The sequence below is a fragment of the Canis lupus genome, chromosome 1, assembly GCF_003254725.2.
Source record: "Canis lupus dingo isolate Sandy chromosome 1, ASM325472v2, whole genome shotgun sequence".
Lineage (NCBI taxonomy): Eukaryota > Metazoa > Chordata > Mammalia > Carnivora > Canidae > Canis > Canis lupus.
Genome location: NC_064243.1, coordinates 26972601 through 26986798, shown reverse-complemented (window position 1 = coordinate 26986798; position 14198 = coordinate 26972601). Strand labels below are relative to the sequence as shown.

Here is a 14198-nt window from a genome sequence, read left to right as displayed (position 1 = left end):
GGATCTGATGCCAGAGCAGGAACTAAATGGTGTTCTTGTTTGTCATTCTTCAACATCTGTCCTCTGCTCCTCTTGCATAGCTGTAGCTAGTACCTAAAAACAACGTCAGCATCACAAAAAGAAGGGAATGACTTCCTTAATGTCTCCACCCTTTCCTCCCCAAAATGAAAGAAAAAGGATATTTCCTTTTATAGCTAATCATTTTTGTTAATGTATTATTTTGCTATATTTACGTTTGTGTTTATACTCAGTGCTCTGAAAAACTTACTTATACAAGGTTAAATCTCCATTCAGACATAAAGTGTTTAAAATAACAGCACAGAAATGAACTGTCTGTCTTCTCTCTGCCTGTAGGTTGCGGCATGTTTACTCTCCTGTCATCCATCACTGCAGCTGTCAGTGGCCTCCTGGTGGGTTATGAACTTGGGCTCATCTCTGGGGCCCTTCTTCAGTTAAGAACTTTATTAGCCCTAACCTGCCACGAGCAGGAAATGGTTGTGAGCTCCCTCCTCATTGGAGCCTTGCTGGCCTCCCTCACTGGAGGGGTCCTGATTGACAGGTATGGAAGACGGGCTGCCATCATCTTGTCATCCTGCCTCCTTGGACTTGGGAGCCTCATCCTGATACTCAGTTTATCTTATGAGGTCCTCATTGTAGGCCGAATTGCTATAGGGGTCTCCATTTCGCTCTCTTCAATTGCCACATGTGTTTACATCGCAGAGATTGCTCCACAACACAGAAGAGGTCTTCTTGTGTCCCTGAATGAGCTGATGATTGTCATCGGCATACTTTTCGCCTACATCTCAAACTATGCATTTGCGAATGTTTCCCATGGCTGGAAATACATGTTTGGCCTTGTTATTCCCTTCGGAGTTTTGCAAGCAATCGCAATGTATTTTCTTCCTCCAAGCCCCCGGTTTCTGGTGATGAAAGGACATGAGGAGGCTGCTAGCAAGGTTCTCAGAAGGTTGAGAGCCATCTCAGATACAACAGAGGAACTCACTGGGATAAAATCTTCCCTGAAAGATGAATATCAGTATAGTTTTTGGGATCTGTTTCGATCAAAGGACAACATGAGGACTCGGATAATGATAGGTCTAACCTTGGTGTTTTTTGTGCAAGTCACCGGTCAGCCAAACATATTATTCTATGCATCAACTGTTTTGAAATCTGTTGGTTTCCAAAGCAACGAGGCAGCCAGCCTCGCCTCCACGGGGGTTGGAGTTGTCAAGGTCATCAGCACCATCCCTGCCACTCTTCTTGTAGACCATGTTGGGAGCAAAACCTTCCTCTGTATCGGCACCTCTGTGATGGCGGCTTCATTGGTGACCATGGGCATCGTGAATCTCAACATCCCCATGAACTTCACCAATATCTGCAGAAGCCAGAGCCCTATCAACCAGTCATTGGATAAGTCTGTATTTTATGGGCCAGGAAACCTGTCAGCCAATGATGACACTCTTAGAGAACTCTTTAAGGGGATCACGGCCCACAGCCAAAACCCCTTAATGCCCACAAGAAATGACATGGATAAGAGAGGGGTGACAATCTTACCAAATGCTAGACTGAATCCAGCTGAATACCTGATAGTCACAGACCCTGCAGATGTCCCAGCTTTCCTGAAATGGCTTTCCTTAGCCAGCTTGCTTGTTTATGTTGCTGCTTTTTCAATTGGTCTAGGACCAAGTAAGTATTTAATTTTTTTATTCCTTCCCTCTTTGCCCTTATGAATGTTAACATATTGCTTTTTACCATCAGCACATCTTGTAACTGTGGTACCTTTTACGTAACACTACTAGAAGTAAAATGGGAATGATACTGACCACCTGATGGTTCTACTAATGTGGAAAGTATGCTTGGCTCATACCTCCTTTGTGAAATGTACAGGGCTGGTATTCAGCAGAAGGATTAGTTTTCCATTATCTGTCACATGAGGATAATTTAACTGCAATTGATTGGGGATAAGCCAGATCTTGAAAGATACGTATTGCCCAAGAGGACATATTGTCTTATGAAAGCAGTTTACTGGAATATTTTCTGCCACACCATTCTTGAGTTCTTCATAAACGGAAGGAAAAAAGCATTTAGATTTCCTTAAAGACACACCAGTGAATGCATTCAGTAATAATGAAGAAGAGCAAATGATGAGTTGGAAAGGAGGGTGGATTATTCGTTTAAGTACCTGTGTTTTATCACCAGAGTAACATCCCTGAGCACTTTACTCATTAAGTAGGAGAATGGTAGTCAAGTTACTCCCATTCAATACAATATAAACAATTTATAGGGAGATAGCTACATGGTTATTTTATTTTATATAGCTAGTCTACTCCAATGAGGAAGCTTAAACACTTCTCTTGAGCAAACTCTCTAGAGTTTTTTATAGCAGGTTGGTTCTTGCAGTTACTTGTCTTTAGCCTCGCACCCAAAGTCTAAAGTAAACCTCTATTTAGGGAAGTAAAGTGTAGTCTCTCTACCAGCCTCAACTCCTGCATCTCTCTCCCTCTCTCTCTTTCCTTCTCTGTCATTCTCTCTCTCAGACCTCTCTCCCCCCTCCCTTTCTCCTTCCTCTCTCCCACACACACAAAAATGGTGGTTGTTGTTGTTTACAAGAATCAAGGGCCAAACAGTTTTGCCCAAATAAAAGGAAATAGTGAAGCATAGGAACATGAGAGGACATAGGTTACTCTGAAGGAGAAGGAATCTCATGGACAAATTTAGATTTCTGGTACCAGGAACTGATACTGTTTCAAGAAAGAAAGTCACTTTAGGGCTTGCTCTAGTGATCTACTGTTAAGTCATTAACTCTTCATTCAGGTGATAGGTATCAAGAGGCTACTTTTTTTCAATAACAAGGAACTATGCTAGATCTTGGGGAAATAGCAATGAACAACACAGACACTGTCCCTGTCTTCAAGGAGATTATGCTCGAATTAACTGAGCTATATTCTCTGTGTCTGCTTCTTTCTGGTCAGCAACCAGCAGGCTTGGCCTGCTTAATCTCTGTTAATGAATAACTAGATTTGCACATAGCCGATATGGCCTCTACTGCAGCTCTGTTTCCTCACCAGCGCAGTCCACTTTCACTTCTAAGTGAGATCAGTCTCTGAATTTTGATTCTTTCAAATTCCGGAGTGAGAGAAGGAATCTCATTGACTGCTCTTTGCTCTGTGGAGTCATAAGTGGCTGTTCAGGGACACCCTGGCCACATGGTCCAAACTATGGATGGATTAGAACTGGCCCTTCCTCTGGCACTAAGAGTAGACAGATTTGCTTATAATGGACTGTGCATGGATAAGTACAGTAAATACTACAATACCATCAGCCTCTGATCTCTCTGACTTGCTTCTGAACCCTGGCCCTCCTTGTTAAGACTTAACAATGATAAATATTATTAATGAACAGTTTCCTAGAAACAGGTTTCTACTATTATTTCAAGATTCAGTCAGCTTGGGTGTGTACCTGTAAGACATTTGTCTTAGTCAGTTGGGGTTGCTATAACAAATCACCAAAGATTGGATGGTTTAGACAACAAACATTTATTTCTCCCAGTATAGAGGCTGCCAAGTCCAAAATCAAGGTGCTGGCACATTTGGTTGTTGCTCCGCTCCTGGTTTGTAGACGGCCACCATTTTCTTGGCGTGTCCTCACATGGCAGAGGGATGGACAGAGAGAGAACTAGCTAGCTTTCTCATGTTGCGTCTCACAGGGCACTAGTTCCATCACTAGCTCTACCCAATGACCTAATTGTCTCCTGAAGGCCCTACCTCCAAATATCACATTAGGAATTAGGACTTCAGCATATGAATTGTAGGAGTGACACAAACATGCAGTCCCAACAACACTAATAAGGTTCCTCTGATACATAAAGCTAATGAAACTGGAGAAAGCCTCTTATACTTTTATGTTTAAAAACTCTTTAAAGTCTACCAGAAGGGCAAGATACAAATGTTATTTTGTACCAAGGAACAACTTAACTTTCTTTGTGAACTTTTCTATATTAATAAGTATAGTAAGTTTTGCTCATAGGATAAACTTGGGTGGTCTTGTCTCACTGATTTCCTTTGCCAGCAACTTTCCCCCCTTTATATTCATCATAAAACTAAAAATATTGTTCACATCATTTTTTTTGACCCAATCTTTTGTTGTTGTTATTGTTTTTAAAGGTTTTATTTATTTATTTATGAGGGACACACAGAGAGAGGCAGAGACACAAGCAGAGAGAGAAGCAGGCTCCATGCAAGGAGCCCAATGTGGGACTTGATCCCAGGATTCTAGGATCATGCCCTGGGCTGAAGGCAGATGCTCAACTGCTGAGCCAGCCAGGCGTCCCTGACCCAATCCTTTGAAATATAAAGAATCAACTAAGAATTTAAGGAAAGCTTAGCAAAAAGAATAGGATGCTCTCTTTGTTTTAAGTCAGAGAAACTTTCGGGTTAACAGAGTATATAACATGGCACATGTTATATCAAAGACATTGCTCTTGAACTTCCAGAACCTACCGATTCTTTGTCGAAGTTATCCCAAGCTCATGTTACCTTTCTCTCTTTAGTTTTTGGGTAACTTTGAAAGATGTAGCAAATTCTGTCACTAGGATATTATTTGATACATTATTGTATTAGAACAAGAGTTCTTTTCAGGAAATTCAGTTTGATTTTGGAAAAAATTATTGAGGGCTTTTTGTTATTTACCTTTTAGAATTCATTAAATTGTATTCCATACTAATTCTTTTAAAACATATTTAGGCTTTGAATTTGACTAATATTTATTGACATCTATTGTGTCAACTACTGTACTAGGAAGGCTTTACATACTTGGGAGTATTTCATTTTACCTTCACAACAAGCCTATGAAGAAAGAGTATTCACCAAATTTTATAAATGGTGGCACTGGATCTCAGAGAGGCTGAGTGACTTGCTCAAATAGTTGAAAATGCCTTTTGTCTTCTGAAATTCACTGGTAATCCCTAGTCCAGGACAAGAATAGACAGTCTTGTGTTGGTCTTGATAATAAATGTTAATTACTTTTAGTTCAGTCCACCATGAAGACACATTAGAAGTAAGAATGAAAAAAAAAAGTAAGAATGAATGAAAGTAGTGTATCACCGTCTATCACATAAGGCTATTAAATGGGCCACTCTGCATTTTATGCAAGATACTGATAACCTCTCTTTTTCTGAAGTTCTGCTTGGTAAAAGAGCACGTACATTTCTAAGGCTGAGCTACAGAATAAGAGAGAGGGAGAATAATGATCAGCTTTGATGTGCTCGTACTTGAATAACTGAACTCAATTAAGATAACGTTTAATGTGTATTTGGTTAGAATTCAAGCTCAGCCATAACAAAGACCAAAATATCAGTGGCTGAAATAAGGTAGGAGTTTCTTTCTCTCTTACTGAGCAGCTGGATAGTTCTGGGTGCTGTGGAGGCTTCCAGGTACCAGAAACCAATAGATGGTGTCCCCAGACCTCATAGCCAGTGCTTTAATACTGGTGTTCAGTCTATCAAGATGACTATTTAAAAATATTAAGATGCATTTTAAAATTTCCTCACCCTTTTCTGATAGCTAATGGTCCCTTGAGAATAAGTGAAAGGCACAGAGTACAGTCAATTAAAGGGAGGCTGGGTGTAGAAGGGCCTGGAAAATAAGGCACTGTGAGCAATTCTGTCAGAGAAGAACCACTGTGAGTGATAGGGGACAAGGGGTTTCTTACAAGGCTTCCATTGCACACACTTGTGGAAGACACTGAGAAAGCAAAGGCCTGGAAGGAGTCAGTGAGAGGAAAAGGAGAAGGTCACTCATCGGGGCCGCAAGGAGAAGCTGGCGAAGAAGCCTGTGGAAGCCTGTTGCTCTGCATCTGACTGTGTCCTGCAGTCTCTGCAGATCAGCAGGGCCCGGGGAAGAAAAGCTGGACTTAAAGCCAGAGCAAACTGGAATCTGTGAGAAGAAACTGGAGCCTGAATCTGTCTCTCACTGCATCCACTCTGATGACTCTGGCCACCTTCAGAAAAACAGGTGTCCTGCTCTGTAGAGCTCTGACAGTGTAACTGGTTTAGTAGTAGGAGAGGCTGGAGGAGGGGACCAGCGCACTGGCTGCTCCCCTGGACTAGCAAGAAGAGACAGCAGGTCACAGCGACATGAACAAGCTGCAGTGATGTCTAGGACCCAGCATAGGGCTGATGGATGTGTCACTCTAGCCTTCCAAGTCTGGTTGCAAATTTATATTTCGGACTACCCTCATACAACACTATACAGAGGAGGGAACGCTGGGAAATGTAGTTCCAGTTCAGCTAAATGGACACAGAACTGCCAAAGTAATAAACTCGGGACTAAGAAAGAATAGATGTGAATGTGGAATAAAATATTCCAGAACGTCAAGGACCCTAAATTCTATCTTCAAATGCTGTGACAGATATTTATTTCTTTTAATTAAAGCATTAATTGTTACAATGTATGCCTAGCTTCCATTTCATCTATTTCTGAAATGAGATGAGGTCATTAAATTCATGTCTTTTGGCTTTTGTTTCTTTAGCTATAAAACAAAACAAAAAAAAACCACTTTGCTAATGCATTGTAAAAGCTTCCACATTTATTTTCTCAGGGGCATTCATGATCTCCCTTGAACTTATGACTCTCACTTATCTCTAGTTCTCTTATGTCATACGGCTTCTAGTTCCTTTTCTCCTGATGAGTACTGGATTTCTGCACTTTAAATCTTCAGTATCAGTCCAATGCTGAATTGTTTTCTCTCTTATGCCAGGAGAATATCCCTTTCTTTTCCATGCTGTCATTCGGTCTGATGCTCTGGGGCCTTTTGGTCAATCTGGTCAGTGACCAAGTGCTCTTGTATTTCCCCTCACGGATGGCTCCCGTGTTTATCTTTTCCTTCCCGTTTCTGCCACCTAGTCTACCCCTTGTGAGCTCATGCCTAGGTTCCTGGAAGTCCCTTCCTGTAGTTCTCATACCTTGCGGATCCTCGCCACGACCACCTGCCTTCCATAGGAGGGCCCCTTAAATACCAAGTTCCTGGTGTCAGCACGGCTCACCAGTCTTCCCTGGCTTCCTCCTTTCTCCCAAATCAGAGAAGTCAAATACCTTTCAAGATGAAATGAAGATTAGAAATTATCTAGTTCAACATATAACATATTTCTTTTATAGAAAATAAAGATGTCCAAGATGATTGAGATCACACAGATTTTGGACTAGAACCCCAGGCACCGGGAGCCTCATCCCATCCTCTTTCTGCTACTAACTGACCCATCTCTGAGGGTAGGACGGTGTAATTTTCAGGGCTTCCCATCATCTCCCCCAGCTTCGTCTGGTGCCGGCACAACTCTGGGGGTACCGTTTACCTGGTGGTCAGTGGCGTGCTGCCCAAGGCCACGGCTCATACAGAAGTAGCCTAGATCCTCCTGCCCTGCAAAAGGAGGGGGCCCCTCGCCGCCGTGCAACGGGCAGTGCGTTACCTGTCGCGCTGCCTTATGGCCCCTGCTCCACACCCCGGTCAAGAGACACAGCCCCCTTGGGGTCCTTTCCCTTCAGCTGTTTGTCATCTATGAATGTGCGTAGTAAACCTTGTTGTCTCACAGGGTATGGTGAGCATCAGGTGAGCTGATGCCCTCGGGAGCATTCGGGATGCTTTGAGTGTGTTGTAAGTGGAAGTCAGTATGATGACACAACTTAGTGCTTAATGATGAAGTGTATTGCTTCTGTATGTTTTTTTAAAAAATATTTTATTTATTTATTCATGAGAGACACAGAGAGAGAGGCAGAGACGGGGAGAGGGGAAGCAGGTTCCCTGTGGGGACACCCATGTGGGACTCGATCCCAGCACCCAGGGATCATGATCTGAGCCGAAGGCAGACGCTCAACCACTAAACCACCCAGGTGTCCCTGTTTTGGTTTATTAACCAAATATAGTTATTAAAATAAGCTCTTAGAGGGAAGAAATGACATCTCTATTTTTTGCTTCTTTCTCTTAAAGGAAGCACTGCATGAAAACCATGAAGGAATACATTTGTGTTTCTAAGAGGGAGGTTGGAGGAGAAGGAGTTTAAAAATGAGATACAAATATAAGAAAGGTCTCAAAGTGTGTTATTTTTTATTTTATTTCTTAAAAGATTTTATTTACTTATTCATGAGAGTGTGTAACAGAGAGAAAGAGAGGCAGAGACACAGGCAGAGGGAGAAGCAGGCTCCCTGCAGGGAGCCCAATGTGGGACTCGATCCCAGGTCTCCCATCGATTCTCGATCCCCAGGACGCCCTGGGCTGAAGGCGGCACTAAACCGCTGAGCCACCCAGGCTGCCCTCAAAGTATGTTTTTTATATGTGTCAAGTTGTCTGGGGCAGGCAAAGTGCCACGTAAGCTGGAAATGCTAGGCTGCCACGACACTGCTGTCCCTGCCAGTGACCATTGTGAGGCTTTTTGCAGAACAATCCATCACTTCAGCATATTTTCAAAAATCTTCTGGTTTTGCCTATAAGATGAGAAGTACAGAAGTTAGGAGTGCTCAGAAATAGGTAGCAGGAGGCATTTAGGGCTTTTCTTTGTTAAGTCATGAAGAGTTATTGGGAACTTCAGACTCAGTATCTAAAAGTAGCTCTGAAAAAAAAATAAATAAAAGTAGCTCTGGATTTGTCTTGGACACCTAGGCGTTTTCCTGCTGTATGGAGAACAGAGTTCCTTTTGCTAATGAGATGGAGAATCTCATGGGGTATGGGAAAAAGAAATGACCCTTCATCTTATGGTTTCTTCAACTTATAGTTGTGGTTCCAAGGCCTAAGCTGGGTTATGTGTAAGTATGGGTTCATTTTTTTAGAAAAGGGAAAGCATGGACTTTGAAGTAGGTCGCCACCTAGAGTCGAATCTCAACTCTGCCACTTGCCCGCTGTGCAACCCTAGGGAAGTTAGTTAACCTCTCTGTGCCTCATAGTTTATCATTTATAAATGTAGATACAATTAAGAGTTATCTTACAGTATTGTGAGGATTAAGTCAGCTCATAATAAAGTCCTTAAAAACGGGCCCTAAAAAGTGCCATATAAGTCCACATTGAGTAAAATACATAAGCCTAAAGAGCTGGATATTCATGCATGGGATCAGGAGGCAGTCTAAGAATCTCAGATCTTCCCCGCTAAAGAGAACAACCAATTATTTCACACCCGTAGTTTGGGGCTGTTGATTCTCCTAGAATTTTTAGAAGAGATCTGGTAATTGTCCTTGTTTTACTTGCCAAAAGTCAGTTGTTTATGCCTGTGTTTATGTTGTAGTTATTCTTTTGTAAAGAAAACATATCCTAGGAATGCCAATTCAATCACCAAAATCGTATTCTAGAGTATTGGTATAAACTGCACAAACCAGTGGGAGTTTAGAGAACGTTTTTAACAGGAACAAGGTTTGGTTTTGGTTTTTTGTATTTTTTTATTGGAGTTTGATTTGCCAACATATAACACCCAGTGATCATCCCGTCAAGTGCCCCCTCAGTGCCCATCACCCAGTTACCCCAACCCCCCGCCCACCTCCCCTGCCACCACCCCATGTTCATTTCCCAGAGTTAGGGGTCTCTCATGTTTTGTCTCCCTCTCTGATAGTTCCCACTCATTTTCCCTCCTTTCATAATCAAGGTTTTCATACCAGATTTTGAATGCATTATAAAGTGTATCAATCTGATGTGATTATTGCCCAGGTATTTCATTTAGAGAGTTTATTGCTTGTAACAGACACAAGTCCTTTGCATAAACAGTGGTATAAAGGGAAAAGTACTTGCTTTTCTAAAGTAAAATTGAAAGGGAGACTAAAACCATTTTTATTGGGCAGCCCTGGTGGCGCAGCTGCCTGCAGCCCAGGGTATAATCCTGGAGACCTGGGATTGAATCCCACATCGGGCTCCCTGCATGGAGCCTGCTTCTCCCTCTGCCTGCTTCTCTGCCTCTCTGTGTCTCTCATGAATAAATAAATAAAATCTTTAAAAAAAATTTTTATTAAACATTCTTAAATATGAGTTGGCTTAGAACAACATTCCTTAATTGTATTAGATCACAACATAGTTTCTTCAGCCAAAAGAAAAAAAAAGAAAAAAAAATTCTATTTTTAGGTTAAAGCACATGCCCTACATCATTTTACTTTCTGGTCTTCTGTTTTCCTAATTGTAAAATAACAGGGTTGCCCTAGAATCTAAATTCAGGAGGGGTCATGAATTTGGTTGGTACCAAGTAATCTCATGTATTTTATTTTATGCATTTAAAATGTTATTCAAAAGAACCCATAGTCTTCACCAGCTTGCTGAAGGATTCGTGGCCTAAAGAGGTTAGGAGCCTCTCCCCTCCATTTTTTCAGTAACTAATACAAAAACTCTTCCATCAAATGAAATCAAGATATAGACTCCATTGCTTTTATTAGAGACCTTTATTAAACATTTGACTTTCTATACCTCATTTTTCACTTCAAAAATATGTTCAAAAACTGTGTTTCTGAGGTGATCCTGATTATCACTTAGCTCTTTTTAATAGCTCCGTATTTGTCCATCATGGTTCAAACTTCAGGGTAGAACCAAGGATTCCTGACATTGTGAGGACTTAGAGCCACATGAAGATTTCTCTTCTACTCATGCTTCAAAAATAAAGCACCGATGAGCCCAAACCCAAGGCATGAAATTATTCTCTCATGAGTTCATTTGAGGTGATATTTGTATAGAAACCCAGCCCTTCTTAAATTAGCCACTATAACATAGAAAAATGTGTGTAGGTATTCTTTCCACAATAATTAGAGCTTTTCAAGATCCAAACATTCCTGCGTTCATAAATTAAGGAACTCCTCTCTCATCTCATGACTAGTATCTCTTCATGAAAGCAGATGGAAAGAATTTGTCCAATGTCACATGTCAAGTTCAGTAATGAGTCTGTAACGGTTATCCTTTAACTACCTCTGTATTCACTCATTCAAGCAGAACCTCACACTGTAGACTGAGTGACAGGTGCCACCAAATCAACTCCTCTAAGCTCTTTTACCAAATAGGCAGGAGTTCCAGCAAGAAAGCAATTTGGGGTGACCAAGAGGAGAGGGGAGAGGGAGGAAGCGATGGGGATTTGTTAATTCACTCACTTAATGCTCACCCATGATATACTGGGCCCAGTGCTAGGTGTGGTTAGCTGGGGACAGGTGAGTGAGGTCCACAGCTGCCCTTGTGGAGCCAGTGGTGAGGATAGGCAATGAGCAAGAACATGAATACATGTATAATACAGTGTCAGGAGGAGAGAAGTATTCAACTCTAGGTGGAGATTAGAATGGTAAAGAAACAACAGGAAGGATAAATGAAGGAGCAGGTGTGGAGGAGGTCACATGGTCACAGAAGGCCTTCCTGGGGTGGTGATGTTGGGCCAAGGCTTATATGAAGAAAGCAGTGTGAAGATCTGGGAGCAGACAGTTTTAAGCAGGGTTGATGGCAGATCCAGTGGCCTTGAGGGGATGTGAGCTTGAAGGTTTAGTGGAATAGTAAGAAAGCCTGTAGAGGCTGTAACACCAAGTGTTTAAATTCAGACAGGCTTTGGCACCCAGCTATCTGGCTTCCACTCTCAGCTCCAGGGTGTAGAACTTTGGGCAAGTCAATTTCTCTCTTGAGGTTTCTTTTAGTTTCCTTATCTAGAAAATGAGGCAAATATGGTCTACTTCATAGTGGTGGGGTCAAATGAGGCAACCTGTATAAAATGTTCCTAGTTCAGTTCCTGGTGTGCAGTATGGACTCAGTACAGTTAGTTCTTAGTGTTAACAAATATCAGGTTCTGGTCTAGACATGACATGAATAGTTCTGATAATGCCAGCACTGACCTCAGCAGGCATTTTGCTTAAGTCATGTCAGGACACACAGGACATGTTCCACGGCCCTATGTTGAATTGTAATGCCACGGTCCTCCTCACCTCCCTCCCATACACCATTCCAGTTGGGTCAAGACTAAAAAGGATAGATCTATGTTTTAAAATATGGTTTAATTCTGGATTACCTACAGTGAAGAGATCTTCCTAGGGAACCAGGCAGGTTTTTCCATTGGGGTGTGAAAGGTGTGATATAGGCTGAGCAATACCCAAATGTCTACTCTTCCAAGTTGGTGTAACTAATCTGGACTTTATGTCCTATGTGAATACAAACTATGTCTTTTTCACAGTTGTTTCCTCTAGCCTAACCTAGGGTCTGGCCCACAATAGGGGCTCAATAATTATTTGTTGAGTAAGTTAAAAAACGTTTCTAGAATACTCTCAGCTTCTGTGAGAGAAGGGGCAGCTCTCTCTCTCTCTAGTCTGGAGTTCTATATCCTGATCTTCTCTGGTATGTATCTGGGTCAGTACATAGGGAATCAGAAATGAATGATGGTATGTGGAATCCCATGCACATCTGACCAAAAATTGTATCTGAATAAAGCTACTCAATTGAGGACACAAGGCCATTTTCAATATTTGATAATCTAAGAAAGTTCATGTTTTAAATGTCCTAAAATTAAGGCCATTTAAAAAAAATTATAATGCTAAACAAAATATTCATTTCCAGATTTCTAGCCTTTCCCTTGAAAATAAATATTGAGATTAACAATATCATGGGATAATTTTTCCTACTTTGGTTTAGTAATTAGATGTATTTAAACTTGACTCTTTATAAAAAGGACTTGAGACAATTCCTTCACAGTTTTCCAAAAGAAATATGTGAAAATCTGAACCTGGTATTTGCGGTTTGTTTTTGCTTATTTAATTAACATTAGAGTTTACAGAAATATTTCAATGGATTATCTCAGACTTAACAGTCCCATTAAATCCCTCAAGATGTAAAGGGCAGTCCATAATTAGTAATAGTAATAAAAGATCTTTGTGGAAAAAATCATACCATAGCTGTAAGTGATCAAACTCTGAAGAACTGCAAGCTGGCTAATATTTTATTCCACTTGCAAATTAACAAGTTAGCCTTTCTCAGTTTTATGGATTTTGGAAAACAACATAAGACTTCTTGATCAGACAGGACAATTTATCACTCCCAGCAACAGCAATAGCTAGAGTATCAGCATTGCATCATTCCCTCAAGCCCCAGTACCCACAGGGCAACATGAAGAGAACCAGATGACACGAGCACATATAATTGGCCATTTTTGAGAAGAGGATCGCCAAGCCTAGGGAACCCAAATCTTTTATAATAGACAGTAAGCCAGCCTGATTTCCTCTGTGGAAGAAGATATCTTTAATTTTTTGGGTAGTAAACAAGCCTTTCCTCCAGAGGAGACACTATCTCTGTCTTCTAAGGCTGTTTGTCATACAAAGAAAACCCAAAACAAAAGCAGTCAGTGCTTTTGCTCATATGACACACAGAACTGCAAGCGCCCCATGAAGAATTGTCTCTCAGGTCAAGAATCCTAAAAAGGCCACTTTTCTGTTTTAAATAAGAAACTCGAAATTTTTTAAGGTTCAAAAACTGTAGAGTCTAACTTTTTGTTTGGTTTAGTTTTATGGAGTTTAGCCAGCTTTTTGGAGCATGGGTATCAGTAGGAAGCATAAGACTCATCTGCCATAACATTTAAATTTAGATTTTTATATCCAAATAACTTTAGCTCTTCAAAAAGAAATTGTTCATGTGATGTTTGCACAGCTAAAGATTTTGACATTCCAGGGATGTGAAACAGCAGGTTCTAATTTAGAAGTTTACTTAGCTGCTTTACTCCAGGAGATGCTGGGTTTAGAACAGAGAAGCTTACAAACCAGAAGTATATCCAATGTTTCAATAAAGATTCTGATAGTCTTCAGATTTCCTCCTAGATACTAGGTCTTTAGTATTCAGAATCATCAAAGTTAAAGGCATTTTTACTGGTCATCTTTTTTTTTCTCTGTCATTCTTCTTATGGGATAATCACAAAGCTTTAGAGAAAAGGCATGTTTATTAGACTTTAAACATGAGAATTTTAGTATCAACTGTAGCCATTAGTCAATCATATTCACACATTGGTTTGTGTTAAGTATAAGTTAGGTGTTAGGTATGTAAGCTTAAGATTTTTCACATTTTTTTCCTTTAAATCTCAGGTTTTAGTTATCACCAATATTCCCATCCATCCTGTTCTTTTTTTCCAATTAGTGAAATTAAAGGCCATTTTAATTGATTAAAATGATGAGCTATTTGGCCCTCTGATGTTAATCATTAATATAATGCAAAATTAATAAAAATTAGTGTCTGAA

The 14198-nt window shown here is 40.7% G+C and overlaps 1 protein-coding gene across 3 annotated transcripts in view; it reads left to right on the top strand.

Annotated features, from left to right (window-relative positions):
- Positions 1 to 14198, top strand: part of SLC2A12 (solute carrier family 2 member 12) — an 84043-nt gene that overhangs the window by 18209 nt on the left and 51636 nt on the right. For all 3 annotated transcript variants that reach the window (XM_035700495.2, XM_025422322.3, XM_035700497.2), the window contains exon 2: positions 355 to 1686. In XM_035700495.2, coding sequence (XP_035556388.2) covers positions 355 to 1686 — 1332 coding nt within the window. The remainder of the gene's footprint in view (positions 1 to 354; positions 1687 to 14198) is intronic.